The sequence below is a fragment of the Triturus cristatus genome, chromosome 7, assembly GCF_964204655.1.
Source record: "Triturus cristatus chromosome 7, aTriCri1.1, whole genome shotgun sequence".
Lineage (NCBI taxonomy): Eukaryota > Metazoa > Chordata > Amphibia > Caudata > Salamandridae > Triturus > Triturus cristatus.
Genome location: NC_140590.1, coordinates 1,143,141,906 through 1,143,169,429, shown reverse-complemented (window position 1 = coordinate 1,143,169,429; position 27,524 = coordinate 1,143,141,906). Strand labels below are relative to the sequence as shown.

The following is a 27,524-nucleotide window of genomic DNA, read 5'->3' as shown; positions in this document are numbered from 1 at the left end:
TATACCACAAATAATATACAAAGAAAACCACGCACACGCCGAAAGCAAACACGAGACAACACGACGCACACAGGTTTCGAAAACGGTTCGTGACGCCAAATGTTCTGCTTGGGTTGTCGGATCAGATAGAACCCGCTCAACAGAGCCTCTCTAACCCAAATCAGAACGTTACCCCCTCCCTAGGGCCTATTTACAAGAACACATATATATATATGCATGTACCACCTAAGGACAGGGAATTCCTATTATATGGATATATATATATATATATATATATATATATATATAGCAGCCTCGCGGTCTCAGACAGACCCAGGACTTCCTGCCCAGACGGCAGCCCCAGCCTCGCGGTCTCAAACAGACCCAGGACTTCCTACCCAGACGGCAGCCTCAGCCTCGCGGTCTCAGACAGACCCAGGACTTCCTACCCAGACGGCAGCCTCAGCCTCGCGGTCTCAGACAGACCCAGGACTTCCTACCCAGACGGCAGCCTCAGCCTCGCGGTCTCAGACAGACCCAGGACTTCCTACCCAGACGGCAGCCTCAGCCTCGCGGTCTCAGACAGACCCAGGACTTCCTACCCAGACGGCAGCCTCAGCCTCGCGGTCTCAGACAGACCCAGGACTTCCTACCCAGACGGCAGCCTCAGCCTCGCGGTCTCAGACAGACCCAGGACTTCCTACCCAGACGGCAGCCTTAGCACGAGCTCATCCTATTATTACCATAATACACGACAGGGAAATCAGGGTTACCATGTATCAGATCACACAAAGACCACTAGTTGAGCACAACCTGTTCTTCAGTTCGAGGGGCTCCTTCCTCCCTCATTCAGTTACCACTTACCTGATCAGGATTAGCATCTGTTCATGTCAAGTAATAGCTGACTAGAAGAATAGGCTACCCTCTTATACAAGAACACACAGCACATGTTGACTCACTACAAACTGTATACTTTATTATATATATATATACATATCATATACGCAAGCACATAATGTAACACATAACCTGTAAAGAAAAAGTGAAAGATTAGGTTGTACACTCTAAAAAGAAAGGGGTCGACATCACCTTAGTCGTGTGTAGCCTGCACTCAATGGTCATCTAGGTCCCCTTCTCGTCTGTGCCTCAGCTCGCCTGGAGATCACACCTCCGTAGCTCCCATCTCCGAGTCACTGGGACCTCTTCCTCGTCGGCTACTCTCTCCTCTCTGGCAATTCTGCTAGAAGAGTATCTGTCTCTTGGTCTTTCTCCGCCCTCAAGTTTGTCATCTGTCTTCCCTGGAATAAGTAGTAGCTTTTCTGCTAACGGCTAGGTGCCGCCTATGGATTGAAAGAATAAGTGCCAGTATCTGCCTCAGGCTTTCACTAATATAGAGGTGCATTTTCTCATGGAAAATTCCAGCCCGTAACCTGCCGCCCACCAAATTCTTGTACCTCCCCGTGCCAAGGACACTTTCCCAGCCGGCCGGCCTGATGTAGCGTCTTCGGCATGAAGAAAAATACAATCCTTCGATAAGGGCCGGTCTGAACCGGTTCTCTCCAAGCGAATAACACCTCATAACTAAAACATCCCCTGTAACCTAGAAACATCTCAAGCTGCTGGAGCAGAAAGAAAGATGGAGTCTCCCCCGTTTGAGGCCTACCAGGCCTGAATTCAACACGGCTCCATGAAATACCCTCACTACAGGGCAGGTTATCCCTAAGACTAACGAATCTATCCCCTAGGATATGTGTGCAAGCCCTAATCTATGGGGAAAAACACAGGATCATGTCGAAGTGCCTAGTAAATAGACTTCATTCACTACTCTAACCCTTAGGCTTGAATGGTAATAGACTGAAGTCACCCTAATCACCCATCAACACAATAGGGCCGGGAAAATCGAGCAGTACACCAAGGAATTAGCCTCCATATGGAACTCAATACATAAAAGGTCCTGGGAAGCAGCTCTGTATTTACATTAAGGCGTAGAGTCATCACTTTTACAGGGCTCCAAACATTTTCCTTTCCTGGCTTCAGTAACATATTAAGAATGAAGAGATGCTGACTGGTGCCTGCATTCTCATCTGTAGCTCAATGAAAAATTCCATTTCTTCCTACACCGCTTCCTTTGCTACTTACGGCAGACTGTTTCAGGAGGGACTCGATGAGCTTAATACCAGATGCACCCAGAGCGCTCAATGTTCAGTCTTCTATACTAAACAAGAGTGGGAGAACCTGATGCATTAAGAAATACCTAGCCACCAAGTTTCAATGGTAGGCATACTGTGGGGTGGAGATTACACTCAGGGAAAAAGAAAACACATTTGTGCATGTGCAAAAAAGCCATTGATAACACTAAATTAAATTGACTGAATAAATACGTACTGCATTAATTCTGTGTGATGCCTGTGGTTCTATAAAGCAATATAGTAGCAATCTCTGCCCCGATTGTGGCACTCTTGAACACATGTTCCTCCACTTGATGGGGCCTGTCTCAAAGTTGCTGAATTCTGCACTCTGACCTCTGACAGATAAGAGCAATGCAGCGATATGCCCCTCATGGTGGCATATCCATTAGGAATTTCGTTCGTCACAAGGAAACAAATGCGCAAAAGGGATGCTCTATCAATGCTAAAAACAGAGTAGATATTAAATGGACAAGTCAGGATGGTCCAGCACTAACTGACTGGTGAAGATACACTGAGAAATGGTTGCAGTCAAGATATATCAGAAATTGGCTCAGAAGGATGAGAGAGACTGCAAGATGGCCCAGTAGATTGGGTAAAGTATTTTGAAGATTTGTTAAAGCACTCCGATCACTTACCACTCTAACTTATGGCAAACTTCCCATTAGAAAGAGGAATTGAATACTCCTTCTATGCTTCTGAAATTTTGAAACAGTTGACATAGAAGGACACATGATATGCAATGTTGCCATTGATACACTGTGTGTTATAATAAACCTTTGCTCAAAGACCTCTGATGTCAAGCACTTCTCCTGAGCCCGGTAAAGTAAGCATTATATGTGTGTCGCAATTTGGCTATGCCAGTTTATTGCGGATGTCAATCCATCTGCACACACAAACAAAAGTAAAACGTGCAAATGGAATGCAGCAATCAATCTTTACAGTTCAAACAAAAAGGTGATGGTGGATTGCTGGAATTAATCTTATCCACTGGTAATTACCCGAGGACACCTCCCAGTCCATCTTTTATGCTCATTATGCCACTTTAGAATGGAGACAAGCATACACAAATCAGCCTTGGTCCTGTTCAGCAGTCTAAACAGCCAGACTAGACCCCTCTAAATGGGTGCTCAAACAACCCCACACAGGTTTGTGCCTGTTTAGGCCCACTAGCTTGATTCCTGTGACATAGTGAGCACCGATGCGCATCAGGGCATACCTGTCTCACTTACGGTGTTGCTGTGATGGAAACAAATTAATGCTGGGTGTAATGCTTAAATTCATCTCAGCTACTGGTAATTACTCAGGTTGCATCTCAGTTCCTTGTTACAAAGGCTAGACATGGGTACCATGTGACTCAAACTGCACCCCAATAACAAGGCCCAAATATGCCAAAACCAGTCTGATGTTCCTCGTGTTCCCATTCAGAAAGGACCTGGTCGGTCTGCTTGTACTGGCCTGTTCCTGATTTGAACATGAACAGATCTTGTCCACGGTGGCATGGTTTGTTTTGAGTTCACAAGTTTGGGTGGAGGGCATCAGGATGTCCTAAAATAGAATATTTACTACTCTCTCAGACTCCATATTCCTGGGCACTTGGTGGCTTCTACACTGTTAATCCCCTTTCAGCTTACCTTGCTCTGATAGTGTTTTAACATCTGATTTCAATACTTTGATTGCAAAGGTCTAAATGAGTGAATGCCTAATAAAAAGTAAAAGGTGGGCAAAAGAACAAAAGACCAGAATGTGACCCACAGTTATTAGCGGGGGCTGAAATTAATTCACAAATATCTAACATAACATTTTGTTTTCCTCAGTATATTACATGTTGAAGTCCCACTTGGTGGTGATGGTCTAATGTGAGAAGGCTCAAAATTGGCTTCATTCTTGCAAAACATATCATAATTATTTCACGTATCACCATCAGCATCATCATCAGAAGGACCTCAAGATCATCACTAACAGCAAACTCGACTTGACGGCCTAAGTCAACGTCATCACTGCCTCATGCTTCCATACCCTGAAGATGCTGAGAAAGTTTTTCAAATTGCTCTCAATCAGCACCCAAAAAACCATCACACATGACCTGGTCACAAGCAAGCTGGACTTTGGGAACACCTTTACAATGAGGTCAACCAAAATCTCACCAGAAAACTGAAGACCATTCAGAACCGGGCAGCCAGATGCACTCTCAACCGCTCACGCCACTTTCACATCACACAACATCTAAGGGAGTTCCACTGGCTCCCCATACACAAATGAGCACAATTCAAACTCCGTGCACACATTTATTGTCAAGGCATTACAAAACAAATGTCCAGCACATCTCAACAATCGTGTCTGCTATCACCTCTGCTTGTCAGGACTCATGCTTGTACATATCTGGCGCATACAGAAAACAGGTCCAGCAGTCGATCCTTCTCCTATATCATGCAAAGCATGGAACGTCCTGACACTACTCAGAGTCACCTCCCCTTTCTTGAAATTCACAAGAAGCTGAAGACCTGGCTTTTTGAGTACTTTCACTAGGTCCTATGTTTAACTAGACTAACACCTGGTTAGCGCCCTGATGCCCTCCTTGGCGATAGTGCACTCTGCAAATCTGCATTACATAACATACCCCTTCTCATGCGGATCTGGATCAAGAATAGTCATATTAGTTATTGTGAACTTAATAATGACATAGCTGTGGGTAAAACAATAGGATGCATCTTATTTGACTATGCAGAACTTAGAAGATTGCCCGCTACTGTTCTTATTGAATCTACTTTTTCATACGGGAAGGAAGATATCACCTATGTAGCAGGGGCCACCTTTATAAGTCTCTAACACTTCAGAATGGAAAAGGCCACAGAGGCAGGTTAAAGAGCCCCTTCAAAGGGCAGGTCCTTTTGAAGCTGGAGCACCTTTACGCTTTGCCACATAGAAATCAGGGCTGCAGAAATCTAACCTGCTTTGGGTTGGCGTGCATGGTATGATGTGTAACTTTGTGCAGAGGCTGGTCGCCTTGAAACTATGTAATGGGTCAAGGCTCATCTTCTTGCAGAAACTGTATTCAGGCTCACAAACTGCACTGATAACACCAGTGTCGCAAACTTGAGGTTGAGTTTTGGTTTGAATTAGAGAGTGCCTAAGCGAGCTAGATTTGTTTAATTGTTCAAAGTGAATGGGGCTAAAATATTTATTTGCCTCGAAGCGGACGGCAGCATTGTGGTACTATTGATTGCATCACTCTAGGGTTGAGTCACTTGTTTGGATTAGTAGTAATTATGTCCCTCAATGCAATCTATTATTGTACCAGGACCATTCCAAGTTTCTGATGGAGAATAGTTCCAGCTTTGCAATGGATACAATGACTTGCCTCGTCCACTTTTGGTGCGTGCTGCATTTTTTGTCCTTCTAAGGCTCCTGGGTGGCCTGTTTTGCCAGCTTGTCATAAAGACCCCCAGAATATACATTGTTTCCTTGTTTGTCTGTACCAAAATGCATGCCACTTACTTTTGCTATCAACCCAGGATAAATTAATGATGCAGAGGTAAGGGAGTCCAATCCAGGGATAGCTTGTGATTACTGTGGACAGAACTTAAACACACAATTCTCTCCTTCATTTTGGGAAATAAGAGTTTCCGATTCATTTAAATCCCTGTTAGCATCAATGTCCTTCCACAGCTTTTATGTGCCCTGTAAGTACATTCTTCAAAGACTTCTTTGTTCTCCACCGATACACTAGTTCGTATATTAACACAACTGTGGAAAGAGAAAGTTGGACTCTGTGACCCAGTGCATTGTGTAGGCTTTAGGATGATATGGGATTGGTCACTGAAGTCATGCCTGAAGCCCATTAAAGGCTTCAAGAAAAACAACCTGAATTTGTCCAGACCGAAAATTAGACAGCAGGGGTATGAATGTCATGTTAATGTACAACAGAACCCATGCTGCATACAGAAAAATACCGATAATCAATGGAAGATGTGTATAAGATAACCCAAACATAACAAGGGAGATCCATGATGATAAAGCTGATGTAAGGCACACTGCATAATTGCTGTCTAATGTAAACAGTGAGTCTGAGGAGTGATGAAAGGTGTGCAGAAATCGTTAACTACTGATTCGTAAATATTTCTGAGTTTGTTTTGAGTAATTATTAAGGGAATTCAAGAACTGACTAATGTATAAAGAACAGACATTAAGTAAAAAGTGTGTGAAGTACAATAGATAAGTTAAAATTGGGAAATTATCTAATAAACTGTACATGTACATGATACAAACTGAAAGTACGTGTCTTATTTTGATACTAAATAAGTGACATACAAGTCTTAAACTTAGAGAAAATAAAGGTCATACGTGGCTGATTGGAACGATCATTTTGTAATTATAGCGTTTTTTAGAACTTCGATATTTTCGTTGATAGGAGTCAACCCAAATTTGTGAGTTTAGGTAAGCACTTATCTGTATCGGCAAACATTTTATATTACTGTTATTAAAAGTTAAATGCTTCGTGCAAGTTAGACCTGCACTAACATATTTGCAGATGCTGAATAATTCATGGGAATGTTTAAACATTGCTAGTTTCTTAGTTGCAGCTGTCAGTAAAATGAAAACAACGGCTTCTCTGATAATGTGCGCATCCGATTCCTACACAGTAACGTATGGTAATATTTTATCTTGATGTTTTGTGATCTTTTTCTACTGTGATAATCTGGAGTACGTCCTTTTAGATATTTATACTCACAATGTTTTTATTGTGTGTGCTTTTATGGTTTTAGTTAACCGAATAAAGTATTTTGACTGACTGGCTGAGTTTAGGTAAGCAGAGTTACAAATAACTAAGGATTATCGGAAGGGAACCAGAGATGGGAAAAAAAGGGTGGGCGGAGGAAACAGAACAGTGGGGAGAGGGAAAATGTATCGATGAGAGAGAACAGCAAAATAAACACTTGTGATCCAGAGGGAGAAGAGGCATTATCTGTCCGGATAGACAGAGATGCCACGTTTATGAAAAGATCAGAAAACAGAAGAAAAGGGATCTGAATGCCTGATCCTGAAGAGGGAAAAAAGGTGAGACACGTTCAGTATTGCCGAGAGCTGCCTCTGATCACTGGGAAGAGAATATATGGTGAGTGGAGGTGCATTACTGATAGTATAGACTGATCAAAGTGATATGTTATTTGCAAAGGGAGTAGAAGAATCAACAGAGAGATCGGCAAAACTTCTGGACCAGTGATGGATGCGCAGGGAGGCCGAGCTCCAGAATGTGCTTTGCTGGAGAAGGAAAGTCTGAAAAATAATTTGAGGGTGAAGGAGGATGAGCCTGAGAACAAGGAGTATCGTACCTAGGCAGGCCTCCATATTGAGTAGTGGGGTGGAGAAGGAGAGCAAGAGAACACCTGATGTATGAGAGACAAAATCCAAAGATGGGTGGAGGGCTGGAAGAGGCACTGGCATAGGCAGGCAGAGTCCCAGGATCAGCACAGGACCCATTACCAAGCACTGCAGCGAGGAAGTAAAGACCCAGTCTGGGCCGTAGAATGGGTGAAGAGGATGTCCAGTGAGTGAGAGAACAAAACTTGGAAAAGAAGAGACAGAGGCACAGGGGTACCTTGAAATATGAGAAGATGGTGCGGATGTCCTCCTCAAAGCCCATGTCAATCATGCGATCTGCTTCATCCAGCGCCAAGTACCGACAGATGTCTAGGCTGACCATCTTCTTCTGCAGTAGATCCATGAGCCGTCCCGGAGTCGCCACCATCATGTGCACCCCTCTAAGAAGCAGGTTATTGTGGTGGGTGAGGGGGGGAGGCAAATGGAGAGATTAGAATCATAGAACATGCAACATCCCTACAATTGTCACACCTATCCTTCAAAGAATAAAGCTAGATCATCATATGCATCAACCAATGGTATAGGTTGGTAAGGGCATTCTTCAGAGAACAGTAGGCTATCAGTGACCCCTTGAGGAGATGTACTTTCTTTATTATGTGAACCCTGTCAGAATAGTCAGAAGGGCAGATTATTTGCACTGAGCCAACCAGTTTGCATGCCTGGTGAAGTGCGAAGTGAATAACGACAGGGAGGCGGGCTTAGAGGGCTAATTAATGTACTACATCCAGGAAGCATTAATGACCTGCCTGCGCCTAAAATGCTTTGAGTTGAATACATTCTTGTCTGCACCACAGAGATAACTTACTGCTTTATGGTCTCCATCTGTTCCTTCACGGACATTCCTCCAATACAGAGTGCGCAGCGCAGCAGCGGGAAGCCATCCTCTTCCAGGAGGCGCACATAATAATCAATAATGCCATGGGTCTGTCGAGCAAGCTCCCTCTAGAAGAAGAAAGGAAGATGTAGTATGTTCTCCTTTAAAGGTCTCACAGGGAGCCCACCCACACATCCAATGTCTGTTAACAGTACGATCAGATACTTTGAAAGTAATCCATACCACAAATTCCATTCACCTTCTGGAGCGGTGTGTATCAGTGTATTCATTCGGACATAGACATGTGGATGGGGAAAGACACATACACAAATATGCTGAGTTTAAGGCTGCTACATAAACTTCGATGGCAGAAATCAAGTTAGAGAAAGGCAAATATTCTTCCAGCAATGTCTCCTGCACGGACTGTTGTAAGTTTAATGTGCTCTTCTATTGTACTTCTACAGACTCTCACTCATTCACACACATATCATCATAAAATACAAAACATAATGATAAACAATTATCAGTGGAAGGATATAACAAAAACAGAAAGTAGCAGCAAAAATCACCATTCTTGGATTTCAGAACAAGATAAAATGAGTCATAATGATATAAAAACAAATATATGTTAAATATATCTAGGGGGGTCTAGCGTGCAACACAGGGCTTAGTTCAAGGAACTCCCTTGGAATGCCTCCCATTCCGGTGGTAAGCGTTCATTTAACCACCCTGGCCCGCAGCCTCCAGGCATATAGGAAATATCTAGATAGAGAATAGACAAGCTATTTGGTAGTGTCAGAGGTAAAAACACGCAGAGCGTCTGTGTGGCGGGAAGAAGGCAGGACATGACATGCAGGAGCAATCCATTTTTTCCTCAGTGTAGCGTAAGCAGGGCAAAAGAAAAGATAATGATCAATAGCTGCAGTGGCGGAGTTACAGGACGGGCACATGGGGGTAGAAGTAGAATTTGTCCATTTGCTTCTCACAGCATTTAGAGGAAGGGTGCCGAATCTAAACTGAATGTAAAGTGCACGTGCTTGCGGGGGTTCTACATCATCCATATACATTTCGAATTTCAAACAACTTTTAACATTTAAAAATAGTGTTGTTAAAATGCCTATTGACCTCGATTCAGTGCAACCAGTATTAATAAAACTCCAATACATTGTTAGGTCTCGCCTGACCCAGCGCATGCGCTGGTCTGGGGAGACATTTTGTGAGGGCTCCAAAAAGTGCTACCAGGCCAGCCTGGAGCCACAGTGCATGTGCGCGGGCGCGCGCGCCAAGCTTTACCGCGATTACTTTCACTTTCGCGGCCGCGCGGCCGCTTTGATGTTTGCTCGCGATGGCGATCACTTTCCCAGCCTCACGGCCGCTTTGATGTTCTCCGTGAGGCTTCAATAGATTGCAGCAGTTAAAACAAGCATTGGCATAGCCAATAGGTCTCGCTTTTGGGACCTTATAAGTGTTTAGTTATGCAACTGTTACATGGCTAAACACTTATAAGGTCCCAAAGGCGAGACCTATTGGCTATGCCAATGCTTGTTTTTAGTTGGGGGATCATGTTTTTTAGATATGGAGCGGGGCTCATCCCACATGCTGCTCAACCCTATTTTTAGAAGCCATCCCTTAACCTTCCCGAACCAGGGCAAGAGACCCGATTCCCTTTGTAGGGACACCAATTCTTCCACTGCATCCTTTACGGATATTTGGGTTTTGCTAGTCCACAATCTCACCCAGAACGTGAGCACCTTTAGGGCAGCACAATGGGAGATAGATTTTAACCCAAGGTCGATGCGTAATGGCAATAAGGGAGTATTCTTTGGAATAAAAATTTATTTTCAGCAACTTCTAATTGTTTGGTGCCCTTGAGGCCCTAAAGTTCAGCCTCATCGAGTGCCGCGCACAAATCTTTGGTCCCATAGATTTCTATTGCAGGGGAAACTGGGTGAAAGGCTGAGCATTTAGCAGTTTTAACAATTGCACAGTCTACTTGTTGTAGTGTCAGGCCACTTTTCAGGAATTGAGGGGACCATGCCAGGTTTTCACAAATTCAAAACGCCTAAATAATCAAAGGCTATAACCTGCTCTAAAAGTTGACCTTCCAACAGCACTTTCCCCTAGGCAGATTTGTAGGGGTTGAAAACCATATACTTTGTTTTCCAACAATTGATTTTCAAACGCCAGGATTCACATGCTTTTGAAAATTTAGTTAAAACATTTTGGATGCCCATAGGGGTTTTAGATATAAGTAATGTGTCGTCAGCAAACAGGAGCGATGGTATTTGCTTGCCTCCCAATTTTGGTGGGTCACCTCCACAGTCGTATAGCTAATTTATGAGCTCATTCATGAATAAAGTAAGCATGGTTGGTGCTAACACGCACCCCTGGCGTACTCCTTTCCTAATTAAAATATTTCCAGATTGCCTCCCATTCTGATTCCATCTGACTCTGGCATAGTTATCCTGGTGTAACCTGATTAAAAGATGGAGAAGGGCAGGGGGATATCCCATGTCCCTCAGGGTAATCCAGAGCCGGGTGCGAACAACGGAGTCAAAGGTGGTTTTGAGATCAACAAATACTACATAAAAGGTGTCCTTTCTTAAGTGTGACCTTTTTCCATATAAGCATTAAAAACCGAAACACTTGGTCTAGAGTGCTGGTGGCAGTTCAGAACCCTGACTGCAAGTGTGAGATTATTTTACAAAAAATGTTTTGGGACACGTCTATGAGGCTGATAGACCTATAATGAGCAGGGTCTCCTTTGTCCCCTTTTTTATGTATTGGAATTATTTCAGCACCCAGCCACGCCCCCGGGATATTGCCTCCTCATATAATAGCATTAAAAACAGCATGAAGCAAAGGGCCCAGATATTGGGTTCCGATTTGTAAAGATCTCCCAGTAGTCTGTCGAGTCCAGGGGCTTTGCCAGTTTGGAGGGAAGTGATTGCATTCTTTACTTCCATAAGGGAAAAACTCACTTCCTCATTTCAGTCAAGCTCCACATTTCAGCCCCTGGGTACCTCCCCTGCGACACCCACAGCCTCAACAACCTCCATAGAATATAGTGTCTGGAAATACCCTTCCCAGATATGCGGCTGTATATAGAAATCATTTTCGGCAACTTGATAGGTTATCCCCTTGGAAAGGAGATGCCAGAATAAGCGGCAATCATTTTGCCTAGATGCCTCCACTAGAGTGCGCCAACTCTCAGTTTCTCAATTTCGTTTGGCCTTCCTTTGTGAACTATTGTAGTTCTTCCGTTTATTGAGTATGTTGAACCTCGTCACCTCCTTTAATGCTTCCTTGAGCTCTACTCTTGCCTGCCTACATCCCTTATTGTATCAGGCTTCATTTTTCTGTTTGCATGTGAGCGACCCACCCTGACTTTTAAAAAAGGGCATTAGACAACTTCAAAAGGAATTGCGTCAATCTTTATAGATTCCAGTGAGAAGCTACCCATCAGCAACTACATTAGGCGACTTAATTCGCTTGTTGTTATTAGTTGTTACTACCTGCGCCTTCATTAGATTTTGCTGAGGATTTAAAACCGGTAGCCCGGAATAACTTAGAAGTCGGGCGTTATGGTCACTATCATTTTGATCGAGAATGGCCATATCAATTACTTTTGGCCAAAGATCAAGATCAACTAAAATATAGTCTATTCTACTTCTAGTGTTCCCCCTCTTAAAGGTGTAATCTGACCTAGGGTCAGAGAGGGTCCTCCCATTGAATGCCCGCAACCTGTAAGAAAATGTAAACGACAAAACTTGCTGTGCTACACAGGTACACCTCTTAAGTGGTGGAATTTGGAGCCTTGTAATACCTCTTGCAGCTTCCTCCTCCCGGACTAATTACTGCACTTAATCCACAGGCTCAAACGTAGTGTGAAGGTCTCCAGCTATAATGAGGGGGCAGTCAATACTGTCGGTTTCCAGAAAATTGACTAACGTTGTCATGGTGTTAGAGGATTTATGAGGACTAGTGAACCTATTGTAAATGTTGAAAATCTTAACATGGGTGTCCCCTTTGAGCGAGCCCATGGCAATGGCCAGTATCTCCTGAGAATCTATTTCAAGGCGATTAATTTTACAGGCAAGTGTAGTTGTGGCCCAAATCATCATTCCTTCCGCAGGTCTGCCCGAGGGGGATTGTTTTGCCTCAATACTAAAGGAAACGAAGCCCATCCTATGGATCGGTTCGTAGCCCACGTTTCTTGAAAGAGACACAGATGGCAGTTATCCACAAGTGTGCCCCACTCAGGGTCATTGAGTTTGGAACGTAGGCCTGCAATGTTCCATGAGAGGATGTACAGCTGCTGATCAGTAGAGGAACCTCCCCTGAATGTCTGTCTTGCATCAAGACTATGGCTAGTTATAAGTATGGGAGTCGGCCTATTGACAGATGGACTAACTAGATTATGAGTCTGTGGTTCAATAGGATGGGGGAGTATCAGCACCTCCGCATTGAGGCCGGCCTGAGTGCAGCCCTGTGGTATCCTCCCTTGCAGACTTGCTTGGCCATCTTTGCTAAGCTCTAGTCAGTCAACTTTGTTCAAACCTGATATTACCTCCTATCTATTACTAATTTGGATAGGGAAGTGTGCCTCTCTAGTCTGGTCAATTCGTGTTGGTCGGGGTTTTTGTAAGTGAGTTGGGCCTCCAGATTTGAAATGTCTGTAAACAAAGCCTAATGGCAAGATACCTATCCCCTGGGTTAAGCCTCTACTGGAAGAGGTATTCCTGCTCCTGATTATAGACCCTGCAAGGTCCGGACTCCGGCAGGTTATGACCACACAATCTCCATCGATGAATTTGTCTAGGGGCCAACCCAACCCACCCTTCTTACAATCAGGATGTCCTTATAGCATGAGATATTAAATTCCGTCGATTGTGATAACCAAAAACAGACCTTATTTTTTAATTGGGCTGTGGTTTCTTGGATATTAGCCTGAAGCAGAGGAAGATTGGTAAGTAGGACGACATAGGGACAACATTCGGGTGGTAGGTCCACAGTGACCTCATGTGGTAGATTAGCAGAATAAACCAAGGCATTTGCCTGACTAGGCTGTCGCCGGGTGTTAGAACTACGAGTATCAGACCTGGGCCTATTTCCAACGGTTTTACTGCCGTTTATATGACTAATGCTCGGAGGCCCTATTGGCATCCCCCCGGGCTGTCCCTCCCGGCACGGGATATGCCGCTGGTGAATACACAATAATCTGATTCCCCAGCCTGTTATGGGTATCTACTGGAGCGTAATATCCCCCTCCCCGTGTTAAGACTACTCTGATGTTGTACTGGATTTTCCCTCCCCCTTCCAGAGCTCCTGTAACAGATTTAATGAAAAGATCCACGTTTTGCTCGAACATGTCAAGTCTAGACAGGCTTGGGATGATTAAGAAAATGTCTGCGACCTGTGAAGAACTAGGTAGAATGGTTAGATCTAGTTCTTGCACAGTATGTGGGGCTGAGCAATTACTGGGATGCCCTTGCGATAAGTCCTGCAACTTTTTTTTGCCCTCGTCTTGGCTCCAACTGTGGATTCCAGGTGTTTCGACTTCCTCTTCCTTTTTACAGGGTCCATGGGAACTAAAGGGGGGGGGGGGGGCAGAATTCTCTGGGGAAAAGGATGGCTCAATTTTGGAGGTAGCTTGAACCAGCGCGCTCCCGAAGCTCCGTGATCAATTGACTCATGCACCCCACTAGACAGTGGATCTTGATTCATTGTTGCAAAGGCACTCCCCCATCCAACGATAGCCGTCTTTCGACTGCCAAGATTTCTTTGTCAATGGCAGAGGCAGCCTTGGTTAGAAAACTGTTGAGAGTAGAATTTTGAAGCGTCTTTGGTGTCCCCTCCCTGCTCACCTGTTGCTTCCCGTTGGCCATTTTATAAGCGATAGAAGAGTAACCTTGGCTTGTCTGGGGATCAAATGCCACGTCACACTGTGTGACAATACCGTACATAAGAGAAGCTCAGGCAACCCCAGGTAAGTACTGAAGTATTTAAAGGAACAACTTACTTCACTAGGAGCTGCTACGGAGACCAGCAAAATACGGCAGCCCTAAAAGAATGGGCCCAGCCCGGGCTGTGACGGGCTAGGACGGGCCCGCCCTTGGCCCGGGCTTCACCCGACTGCTGCTCACGCGTGTCCCGCGCTGCGGGAGCCCAAGCCCCCTCTTAAGCGCCTCCTGGCGCGAGAACAAACGTGTTGGCGCCTCCTGGTGCTAGGCACTCTGGGGGTTGTAGTCCCCTGATGGCAGCTGGTGGCGGCAGGAAAGTTTCAACAACAACGGGCCTCCGAGAGAGCCCCCGCACATCCAATGTCTGTTAACAGTACAATCCGATACTTTGAAAGTTATCCATACCACAAATTCCATTCACCTTCTGGAGCAGTGTGTATCAGAGTATTCACTAGGACAAAGACATGTGGATGGGGAAAGACACATACACAAACATGATGAGTTTAAGGCTGCTACATAAACTTCGAAGGCAGAAATCAAGTAAGAGAAAGGCAAATATTCTTCCAGTAATGTCTCCTGCACGGACTGTTGTAAGCTTAATGTGCTCTTCTATTGAACTTCTACAGACTCTCACTCGTTCAGATGGGAAGGTCTGTTCACAGTGGGGAAGATAATCTTTAGTACATGCCTTCTCACATAACTTGGAAAAGTCTACAGAGAGAAGGGAAGATAACCCAAGGTGTACTTTTCATCAACTACCACTTTCAAATGCTTACATGTAGTCATCCATGAACAGTAATAGCTGCTGCAAATCATTTCAGGCTCAGGGGTTTGGATGCATGTGGGCCAGCACAGATGTGTCATATTAGGTCACCATTGCAAATTATATTTGTGAATAAACTGGAAAGCACAGTCTTCACACCTTCGAGTCTGTAAGATAATTGGAAACATCACAAGTTAAGGTGCCTCTGGGCCACAGCTCTGTGAAAGCCAGAGGTGATATACAGGGTACCAGCAAATGGCAACAAACAACTCTGACTCCCAACAAATATTGGTGGTCTGGCACAGTGAATGTAGTTTGTTGTAAGAAGTAGAAGTATGCGACACAATGTTTCTCTAGCAGAGGGAACCCACATGAGCAGCTAATAAAGCAGTAGCCTTAGCAGAGTGTACTAGGGTGGCAAACCGCAGACAATGAGCAAGGGAGTCAAGGGCACACTGAATCAAGATGGCAGAAATGAGGCCATTGAGCCTTAGACACACAAACCGGGATCCACAGACATTGAAATAGGAATAAACAACAAAGAGAGCAACACAGGCAGAATGACACACATGGCCACAATAGAATGGACAGTGATGTGGGTGGGGGTGTGGGGACAAGAAGGTAAACATGGAAGCCAAACACTGGAGAAAAAGGAACAGACAAATGGAGGGGGAGACACAAAGAGAGAGAGAGAGAGAGAGAGACACAAAGAGAGAGAGAGAGAGACAAAGAGAGAGAGAGAGAGAGAGAGAGAGAGAGACAGAGAGAGAGAGAGAGAGAGACACAAAGAGAGAGAGAGAGAGAGAGAGAGAGAGACACACAAAGAGAGAGAGAGAGAGAGAGAGAGAGACAGAGAGAGACACAAAGAGAGAGAGAGACAGAGAGAGAGACAAAGAGAGAGAGACACAAAGAGAGAGAGAGAGAGAGAGACACAAAGAGAGAGAGAGACAAAGAGAGAGAGAGACAAAGAGAGAGAGAGAGAGAGAGAGAGAGAGAGAGAGAGAGAGAGAGCGAGAGAGAGAGAGAGAGAACAGGATGATAGGAAAGGGCAACAGACACACTTTGAGAGGAATATAGACAGTGCTTAGATTGTGAAAGTGTGCCGGTACCCAAAGATCTGCCCAGAAGCTGGCAGCCGGTTCAAGTAAACGTCGAACACCGAATATCAAGGCCTGTTGTCTTTATTCCACTACCAGACACTCCCTGCTCCTTTTTCTTGCACTTTCAGGTTCCCATTTTCTGTTTGTGATGCTTTGGCCATCTTTTTCTTCCTCTGTCTAGCTGATCTGTGTTTTTCTCTCTTTTACACTTGGCAAATATCTGACAAATAAATGCCTGTGCCGGCCACCAGCTCAAATTAAGCACAGTATACAGGGAAACTATTATAGTAGCAATGGGACAGGGCAGACCGAGTTGCAGCTACAAAAACAAGGAGAGGAGTGTGAACAAGCACTGGCAAAGCCAATAAGTCTCACCTAAGTAAGTGTTATTGGCTTTGCCAATGTGTTTTAGCCATGTTGTACACCAGCATGGCTGTTGTTCAACATGGCTAAAGTTAGTGGCGTGGAGGAGAGTGGCCAGTGAGTCATACAACTTTATTCGGCTTAGAAAAGCCTTAAAAGAACAAATAAGAAACATATTACACACACAATTAATTTAATCAGTGTGTGAAAGTGCCCCTTTTTGACGGAGTCACCACCGCTTTTTGCCTGGTATTCGATGCAATTTTGACTGGAAGTGCACTGGTTTCCTGCTAACCAGGTCCCTAGTACCAGATCTCCTTCCCTAAAATGTACAATTGCTTCCCAATTGGCAATACCTTTAGAACTCCCTCTAAGTCCCTAGTAAATGGTACCCCTGGTACCCAGAGCAAGGAGGTTAAAGAGGGTCACTTAGGGCTGCAGCATGTTTTGTGTCACCCTAAGGGATTGCCTCACCAAACACATCACATACAGACTCCAACTGCAGGTTGCGTGTCTTGGGGCAGACAAAAATGGAAACACAACATGGCGCACAGCATGTATGCCATTCCAGCAGACACTGCATGCAGTATAGGTAAAGTCACCCCTATAGCAGGCCTTACAGCCCTAAGGCAGGGTGCACTATACTACATATGTGTACATATCTGCATGAGAAGATATGTCCCTGTGCCGGTCAGTTCAATTACTGCCAGTACAAGTGATCAGGGAAGCCATTTTAAGTACATGTGCTGGGCACTGGCCAAAATAAGAGTTCCACAGCCTCATGATGGCTTCACTGAAACCATAAATGTTTGGTATCAAATATCTTGTATTAATAAGCCCACACTATTTCCAGTGATGGGTTACTAATTACAGTCATGGGTTTATTAATACATGCACCCAGAGGGCACCTCAGAGGTGCCCTCTAAAAACCTACCAACTACTAGTGTCATATAGGAGGCATAGTGACCCAAGGGGTAAGTAGCCGATTGGCTACTACCCTACACTCCCCTAACACCTCTAAATAGCCCCTGGCACAAGGAAATCAGATCCTGTCAACCTGGAAGAAGACGATACACACTGAAGTGCACAAAAAGCAAGAACAAAGGAGCAGCTACTGAATTGGTGCCAACCTTGCTGGCATGCCTGCTATCCTCAAACCTTGTGCCAAAGTCGACTCGACCAGAAGCTGCTGTACCTACAAAAGGCTGGGAAGACTGAAAGCCCTTCACCAAAGACCTAGGAACTCCAGTGGAGTAGCAGAGCTGCTTTCCTGCATCCTGCAGGCACCCCAAGAGACGTGTGAGGGCTCCGGACTGCCAAAATCTGACACTGGAAAGCACCACTGCACCCGAGCCGCCTAGCCCGAGTTGAAGTGGGTTTGCCAACTGTGGACTTCCCAATGCCGCCTGTAGCTTCCTTGTGCACACCACCCTCCAACCACGAGTCTCTGGTGACAAAACCCCGACGCATCAAAGCACCTCTGCACCCCGTCGCCCCGGTCCGTGGAGAAGAAGACCAAAGGTGTCTCCACGTCCCCGAGCACCATGAGACCTGAGCCCTCTTGGCTTCCCAGTCCCCACATGCAGCAGCTTTGTCACTGGACTGATCCACATTGACTTATACGGGGCAGTGACGCTGTATTGCACGTGTTGGTGCTGCCTTGAACCTTGCCCAATACTCACCTTAAGTCCTGAAGGTTGTCCTGCAAGTTGCTGTGAAGTAACTGTTTGCAGTATGTCTTACCCCCATAGGATAACATTACTGCTTCTGAAAACTGCACTTCGTCGCTTTTTGAAATGTACAAATATTTCTATTTCGAGACATACTGACCTAATCTTGTTGATCTTGGTGCCAAATATAATATAAAGAGAAGGGTTGTTTTTATAAATTGGCGTGGATCTCCTTATTGAGTCATGTGAACCATTTATTGACTGTGTGTGCATATTGCAGATGTCTAACACTCCTCTCTGATAGGCCAAAGGATGCCCGATAACAATACCCCCTAACAGAGCACCTTGGGATTACTATAGCAAGCTCCTGTCCACTTATAAGGGATACCTGGACTCTTTGCACAATATAACTCTTTTTGGTATACTATATAAAGAGCCAGCTTCCTACAATAAAACCAATGGAGAAAAATATTTAAAAATCCAACATATAACTCATGAGTTAAAAACATCTGTAACAACAGAAAATCCTAAAGCCAAGACCAGGACCCTCCCCAATAAGCAATATCTTTTCCTGATGTTAAGTGACTCTGATAAAATGGATCACAGCATGGCAAATCTTTGGCGATTGCAGTAACTATATAAATCTAAAACATTTCTGAAAAAAGTTCAAACTGTGTGAGTGCAAAAGAGGAAATAGAAAATGCATTCTCCCTCATTTATAATAAAGTGCACAAAAAAGCAAAAACAGTGAGGTGCTTTGCCTTGACAAATTATCAAGAGGGGAAAGCGGGAGCTTCTCAAACCATGCCAAACGTTGTAGGAAAGCTAAAAGAAAATGCAATGACGCCAAACGAAATCTAGTTAAATAAAACCTATATTGGGAAATTTTCTATATAGGAGAGGTAGAATTCTATCTCCTGGCTAAATGTTAAAACAAGATAATCTGACAGAGAAGGAACCTGGGCAGCTTGTTGCCTATGCATACACCGAGCTTGCTCATAAAATACCGAAATTATCTGATCTCTAGCCGAGCAAGCAATTTGGCCATGGTTATTAAAAAGCTCGGAGAAGCCCAGTCTGCTAAAAGTACGCTTAAGGTATCCTAGCCAAGGTATAGACTCAGCGTTATCCAAGGCCAGGCAGTACTTAAGAATGACTTCAGAAAATCCTAGCTCCGGAGTTTGCCAATTTTTTTACTATAATAACCGCTCCAGACCAAAAATATTCCCCACAAAATGTAATCCCACTTCCAAATTACAAAAGACGGTTGGTGCACCCTTCAGTACCATCGAGAATCAATGGAGAAAGCAGTCCTCTATTTGTAATCTAGAGCTATCACACCACCCCCAAACTCCTGCCACATACATAGCAATTCAGAGACACGTAGCTTTATATAAAGTGATCAATTCCTGCACTAGCCAATGTCCTAAATTGGCAGAGTGTTGGCGAGTAGAGCATCGGCGAGGGGAGCGTCAGTGAGCGGAGCAGAGTGTCGCCGAGCAGAGTGGAGTGTCACTGAACAGAGTAGAGTGTCATAGAGCAGATTCGAGTGGAATAAAGTGTTGTAAAGTGTCCCAGAGTGGTGTATGGTGGATAAAGTGTTGTAGAGTGGAATCTAGTGTGGTAGAGTATTGTAAACTGGCATAGCACCGAGTGAAGTACAATGTCAGAGTAGAGTATTGTAGAGTGGAGGGGCATGTTGAGAGGGGAGTGGAGTGGTGTATCGTAGATTGGATTGGCGTGTTGTAGAGTGGAATGGCGTGGACTATTGTGGAATGGAATGGCATTGAGTGACGTGTCTTGAAGTGGCGTGGAGTGGCACAGAGTGGAAGGGCATAGAGTGGAGTAGAGTGCTGTAGAGTGGTGAAGAGTGGAGTGGCGTGGAGTGGAGTGGCATAGAGTGGAGTGGAACAGAATGGAGTATGCATGGTGTGGTAGGGCACTGCCACTAGACACAACATTTTCAATTGAAATTACCATTATATTTGCATATACATATAGTTTTAGTGATAAAACTATACAGTGCACACACAATGTGTGGAAATGTCATCACCTAGCATACTGATTTGTTTTGATTCTATTAAAATATTTTTTTCCACCGCACTTCAGAATTACCAAAAAAAACAAAAAGGCACTTCATTTGTGCTTTCCTAATTTGATATATTATGCAATATCTGCACAGTTCATTTACAGACATTTAAATGTTGTTGTGTGCTAGAAAACAACCTTTCCTTTCACAGCAAGATTGTCACAATAATCCTCTCACTTTAAAGTCTGTGAAAGAAAAGTAAACGCCAAGCTCCCACAGAAGACAGAGCCTGACATTTGTCCTCTTTTTACACAAAGTGAGCACTCATAGAAGAATACAGTAACTAGGCTATGCTCCATGGGAGGGACAAACTCAAGCTAGTCAGCCTTAAACAAATAAAGAGAGCAAATAGAAAGAATGCAAATGTGAGCTACAAAAAACAAAGCCAATGGAAAGCAATCGGTAGAATGCATTCCCAGGGAAGCTTTCAGAATGTCCCTGCGAAGTCATTAGCAAACCCGTTAGTTGCACTGTCTGATAATCTTTGAACAAAAAAAAATAAAAAATAAAAAGACACTGGAAAACATCCCTTAGCAAACCCAGCGAGCCTCCAGTGCAGAAGCAAATACACTGGGAGACGTTCCGCTTTATAAATACCAGCAAGCGTGGTATCTCTCCATCTGGTGTTTTTCACCAGATACAGGGCGTCAGTATGGGGGCGTCCTGTGCTCCGAGTATAGCCTGCCTATACATGGGAAAATTTGAACAAACCGACATCTATAACGAACTGGCACCCTTCTACGAAAACGTCCGAGCATGGTCACGTTTCATTGATGATATTTTCTTCATCTGGAACGGGGACCATAGCTCCTTGGACGAATTTGTGGCTTGGTTAAACGCAGCGGACATCAACCCGAAATTTACTGTTCACTCCAGCAATGTTAGGGTTGAATTCTTGGACGTTAGGATCGAACACCACCATAATAAACTGAGTGTGTCTCTGTATATTAAACCCACGGCCAGAAACACACTGCTCCAATACGGCAGCTATCATCCAAGGTGCCAAAGGGACAGCATCCCCTTTAGTCAATTCCTCCGTGTGCGGAGGAATTGCTCCCATATGAAAGATTTTCTTGTACAAGCGGACATCCTCAAGTCCAAATTTCTCAGCCGGGGATATCCACAGAAATTGATCAAAGACTCCTTCAAACAAGCTCGATATTTTAATAGAGAATCCATGTTCAACCAAAGGGACCCTGACCCTATGGATAAGTTGGTCTATGTCACCAAACACTCCAACATTAACCATAGGGTCAGACAAACCATCAACTCTCTATGGTACCTGTTGAACATCGGCAATGATGGGATGAACATCCCCAAACCCCTGTTTGCCTTCAAACGGAACAAGAACCTGAAAAACTGTCTCATCAGAGGGAAAATCACGGAGAAAAAGGCATTAATCCAGACTGTCATCCCTGGATCTAAACCCATTGATGGAAACCACCGTTGTGGCACTTGTCAGGCATGCCCCCAGGCCATTGTCGGCAATACCATCAACGCCAACAATCGGACCATCATTCTCAAAGGCATGACCAACTGCCGGTCTTCCAATGTTGTTTACATCATTACATGTCCCTGTGACTTAACTTACATCGGGGAAACAAGCCGTGAGGTAAGAAATCGGATTTGTGAACACAAATCGAACATTTGAACAAAAAAAACCTCTGCCCCATTGGTCAGCCATTGGCTGAATATGAACCACAAAGAAACTGAACTTAAATGGACCATCCTGGAAAAAATACATACTCCACCAGGAAGGAACCCCAGTTCCATAAGGAAAAAGAGAGAGACCTTCTGGATTTTCTATCTAGACTCAGTACAGCGGGGATTAAATGAGATGATCCAGTGGGAGAATGCCATCATCTAACCCTCCTACCGCTGATATATTTTTCCTCCCTTGATACTACGGGAGTTCATTTCCCCTATCTTTAGGTTAGGATTGATTGGACATCGTTTGCCACATATTTATCTCGCTTTTTCGATAGAGCTCTTTGGCTGATCTGTATACTTTTATACATTATGGACAGATGCGATATATCCCTGTTTGGCGCCATGATCTGTAGAAATATGTTTCCTGATTCTTCTAAGCTGTGCTCGTTGTTCCAACATGGCCGACGTTTTTCTCTAACAGTCCTATTGACTACAAAGAGGGTAGTCCATTTTCTATGTTGATTCATCCCCAGTTCATAGATCTTCCTATTGGTGCATGGGAAGCCTATGACGCGTTTAAATGGACGGTGCGTGTGAATCGGTTCAGCGAAGGCACTCCCTACGCCGTTGCCACCGCAGGATCGACAATCTGACAGAACCGGAGTACAGAACCAGCAAGTAAGTGCCCACTGAAAGGATTGTCCTCGCCCGAGCCCTAACTCTCTAGAATGGTTCCTTGTCCTACTGATTGATCTCGTTCTATTCTGTACTTCTCCCGTATTTTACTGAGACCATCTTCGTCCTTATTCACGCCTTGGATAGGGTTTTCTATTCGTGGCTTTCACCCCCCATGGACCCATATGATCTTCTGTGCCGCCACGCCAATTATCCTTAGCATTCTTTGTGCATTCGGATAGCCATTAACCCTTTGGGATTCTTACTTGGGCCATTACAGTCGGTCATTGTCTGCTCCTTATCCACAGGTTGTCGTTGAGACGCTATTGAAGCGTACTCGTTACTGGCGACTGGGCATTTACTCACCCCCTGGATATCCACGGACCTGAACTGCATGAGGCTCCTTTGAATCTCTGGCGCACCTCTAGGCGCGGCGCAATTGTGACTGATAAGTATGTTGCCGTTTGCTAACAAATCTTCCTTGCACATTTGTTTAGATGCTATTTTTATCTATGGTGAAGTGAGGATACTATGTTGGTTTTCTTTTCTATCCTACCGTTACAAGCCTTATATATTTTTCCTCCAGATATGTCAGCTGCCGTATTTCCACATTCTTTGAATACCCGCCCCCTGATCTGATTGAGCTGGGAATCCTTTCACGAATACGCCGGGCTACTACCTCTGACGTATAGCGGTTTCCTTGTATTCCAGCATCATATTGATATTGCTCCCCTTGACTCTGGTCTCGTGGGTTTAATTTTAGTTTTAAGTACGTATAGCAGCAGATTTATTCTCTCACTCCTCTCACATGTGTACCTTCTGCATGATTTGCACGGGGATTTGGAGTATTGTTGGTGGCGTTTTTATGCCTTTGTATGTGACTGAGCCTATAACTAGAGGCACATCCCTCTTTCCCGTTTCCTCTTTGTTGTTTGATATACTTTTTTATCTTATATTTGATCTTTTACCTCGGGGGTGTGCTCCCGTTCTAGCTACCTTGGTACCTGTTGGACCTTGTTAATTCTGATTTTTCCTTATCCTTCGCTAACTGGAGCTGACTCGGACAGATAGATGTATATTTTTATGTTGTATAATAATGCATTAGAGTATATGTATATGTGTGGCAACTTATTTTTGTTTGATTGTTCATGTATATTTATTTGATTGATCCTAGGTATTGCTCATGTCCCCAACTACCCTTTGGTCTACGCCCTGATGAAGGTGGGGCCCCCCTGTGGGTCCTATACCGAAACGCGCGTTGGCGCCTGAATTGTCGACCTTCCGTTTCCCATAGTATCACCTATGCCCATCTGGATGATACAGTAGTCAAACCACCTACTTGAGCACCACTGGATAGTTTTTTCCACTCTGACCTGATTTGTTGTTTTGAATGCTGTTTGGAATGAATGTTTGTGTGCATGAAGTATATTCACGTGTGGGACATTGAACAATGTATTGATTAATATATAGATATGTGTTGTTCTTGATTAATTTTTGAATGTATATGTTTCTACTGACCAATTAGTATTCGTAAAAATTGAAAATAATCATATGATTAAAAACAAAATAAATAAGAGATATATTTTTGTATCCAATATTTTTGTTTGGTGTTTTAGGTTATCTATTTTGTCCGCTCTGTCCCAGTTTAGTCTTGTGTGGAATCAGGGACCTATATTCTAGGCCCAAGTATATATCTTTTGGACAGAGACTGTTTTCTTCTTTATGGATTGCATTTTACCCCGCTTGTACCTGCCCTTCATTGCTGTCTAGGGGTCCCCCTTTCTTAATTGGTTTCTTCGTCACAGCCCCGCTGCTGTGAGGGTTTCTTTATTGGTAGCTTCTCCCCAGCACCCCTGATCGTACTTGTATCTATTCTTCTTCCTTTTGCTTTATCTCTGTGCTCACTGGGTATTCTCTGGTGCTTACTTTTCCAATTTGTTCATCAATATTTGTTGTCTTGTACTACATATTCTTTACACTGGGTTTCCCCTCTCCCACGTTTTACCTCCTTGGACCATTTGGGTTTTAACAACCCAGTAACACCATAAACCCATTCGGTTTCTTTCCTTGTTTTGTATTATTTTTTCCATTTGCTGTCTACGTATCCTGCCTCACACCATGGAGAGCATTAAAACCTTCGGGTTCTCGGATGAGGACTTTGCTCGAATGATTGGTCTTGCAGCTGGTAGTGAGGGTCAATTCTCGTTGTGCAAGGGTCTTGAAGGCGAATGGACCAAACTCCTTAATCTAAAGAAAAAATCTAAACGTACCGAAGCGCATACCAACATTATGCTCGAGTACCTAAAGGCCGGGACGATTCCCTTCGGACTACGTGTCCGTAATGTCCCGGGTCTGTTTGTTGAGATTAGATTATTCTTAGAGAAATGGGCCCTTATCTCCAATAGATGCTCACGTGACTGGATGATGTTAATCATCGAGACAGCCAGAGAGGTATTAGCCATTATGACAAAAGAAATAGAAACACTTGAGGAAAGACTAAAGAAAGACAACTCAGTTGAAATGGCAACCAAAAAGCTAGAAGAGATTGCACAAGAGATGGACTCTTTTTCTACCTACCTCCTTAAAAGGAAAACTGATAAACTCAAAAAAGATATCAGGCTATTCTCCCAGGAACGGACTTACCCGTATCTTATGTCCAACTTCTACAACATGTCAGACCCCAATGGATCTAGCAATAGCAGCATGAGATGGGGTAAAAACAAAAAAGTCATTACATTCTCTGACACCACTTACTCGGAAGGAGAAGGACCTGTTGATTATGAGACTAATTACAATTCCAACTATCAATCCCGACAGGAACAATTCGATAGACCGGCGATGCCTGATCATTTTTTAGGCAACCGCAGAGGGAACTACCGCCCCAGAACCAGAACACCCCGAATGAGGAATTACCATCAGGCTCAGGGTCAACCCCAGATGTACATACCAACCAGACACAATCAGTATTGGAAAACACAATAAACATACCTGTGTTTAATCTGTCTGCCTCTGTGATTGACCCTGAAGCCTTGACCCTCCTATCTAGGGGCCTCACGTTTGTTCCTACGACGTCCCTCAACAAATTCGAATTCCTAAAGGATTTATATTCCTTTTTTAGGAAAATTAGACTAAAAAAATTCTATCTCAATAGACCCTCCCCTGACCTCGGGGACAATTTGTCTGGACTTAGACCCCCCTCTGACTTTATCCCTGGGCTGGACCTGGTTGGTCCAGAGGTAGGTATTTTTGAGAAAGCGGTGTTATCTAAAATCATCAAAAGTGTGCCCAAACCGGCCAACAATCTTCCCCTTGCAGAACAGAAAGCCCTGATATCCCTTCAAAACAACAAGCAATTGACCATCAAGCCATGTGACAAAGGCGGGGGCATTGCTGTCTTTAGCACCGCGACATACATTGGGAAAATGAATACCCTCTTGTCGTCCACTAGACACTATAAACGTATTATGGGAAATCCTGAGACCAATCTCAAAGTACGTATTCTGTCTATGGTCAAAACTGCGGTAGACCAGGAGTTTATTTGTACTAAGGAGGCTGAATTTTTAACACCTAGCTATACCCGTATACCCATCATATACGGGGTACCGAAGACCCACAAAAATACCCTGGCTCCTCCCCTACGACCCATTGTTTCCACTATCGCTGGGCCCTCGAGCCACTTTCGAAATATGTGGACTGCTTTTTGAAACCTCTGGTGAGTAATCTTGAATCGTATGTGAAAGATACGGGCCATTTTATTTCAAAGATCGAAGATATCCCTTTTGACCCAGATAGGGACCTTCTGGTCACTCTGGATCTGGAATCGCTATATACAAATATCCCTCAGGAGGGAGCACTATCTGTGCTACAAGAGATCTTGGCTACAGAAACTCAAATCACCAACTCACCATTCATCATTCAATGCCTGAAGATTGTCTTGAATGACAACTGTTTCGAATTTAATGGTGAGTTTTTTCACCAGATACAGGGCGTCAGTATGGGGGCGTCCTGTGCTCCGAGTATAGCCTGCCTATACATGGGAAAATTTGAACAAACAAACATCTATAACGAACTGGCACCCTTCTACGAAAACGTCCGAGCATGGTCACGTTTCATTGATGATATTTTCTTCATCTGGAACGGGGAACATAGCTCCTTGGACGAATTTGTGGCTTGGTTAAACGCAGCTGACATCAACCTGAAATTTACTGTTCACTCCAACAATGTTAGGGTTGAATCCTTGGACGTTTGGATCGAACACCACCATAATAAACGGAGTGTGTCTCTGTATATTAAACCCACGGCCAGAAACACACTGCTCCAATACGGCAGCTATCATCCAAGGTGCCAAAGGGACAGCATCCCCTTTAGTCAATTCCTCCGTGTGCGGAGGAATTGCTCCCATATGAAAGATTTTCTTGTACAAGCGGACATCCTCAAGTCCAAATTTCTCAGCCGGGGATATCCACAGAAATTGATCAAAGACTCCTTCAAACGAGCTCAATATTTTAATAGAGAATCCATGTTCGACCAAAGGGACCCTGACCCTATGGATAAGTTGGTCTATGTCACCAAACACTCCAACATTAACCATAGGGTCAGACAAACCATCAACTCTCTATGGTACCTGTTGAACATCGGCAATGATGGGATGAACATCCCCAAACCCCTGTTTGCCTTCAAACGGAACAAGAACCTGAAAAACTGTCTCATCTGAGGGAAAATCACGGAGAAAAAGGCATTAATCCAGACTGTCATCCCTGGATCTAAACCCATGGATGGAAACCCCCGTTGTGGCACTTGTCAGGCATGCCCCCAGGCCATTGTCGGCAATACCATCAACGGCAACAATCGGACCATCATTCTCAAGGGCGTTTACTCACCCCCTGGATA

At 44.2% G+C, this 27,524-nt stretch overlaps 1 protein-coding gene across 1 annotated transcript in view; it reads right to left on the bottom strand.

Annotated features, from left to right (window-relative positions):
- The window catches only part of DDX41 (DEAD-box helicase 41), a 138,852-nt gene that overhangs the window by 46,797 nt on the left and 64,531 nt on the right, over positions 1 to 27,524 (bottom strand). Inside the window, exons 9-10 of the mRNA XM_085618327.1 lie at positions 8,353 to 8,489; positions 7,765 to 7,927 (exon numbers count right to left, since the gene is read on the bottom strand). Of these exons, the coding sequence (XP_085474453.1) occupies positions 7,765 to 7,927; positions 8,353 to 8,489 (300 nt within the window). The remainder of the gene's footprint in view (positions 1 to 7,764; positions 7,928 to 8,352; positions 8,490 to 27,524) is intronic.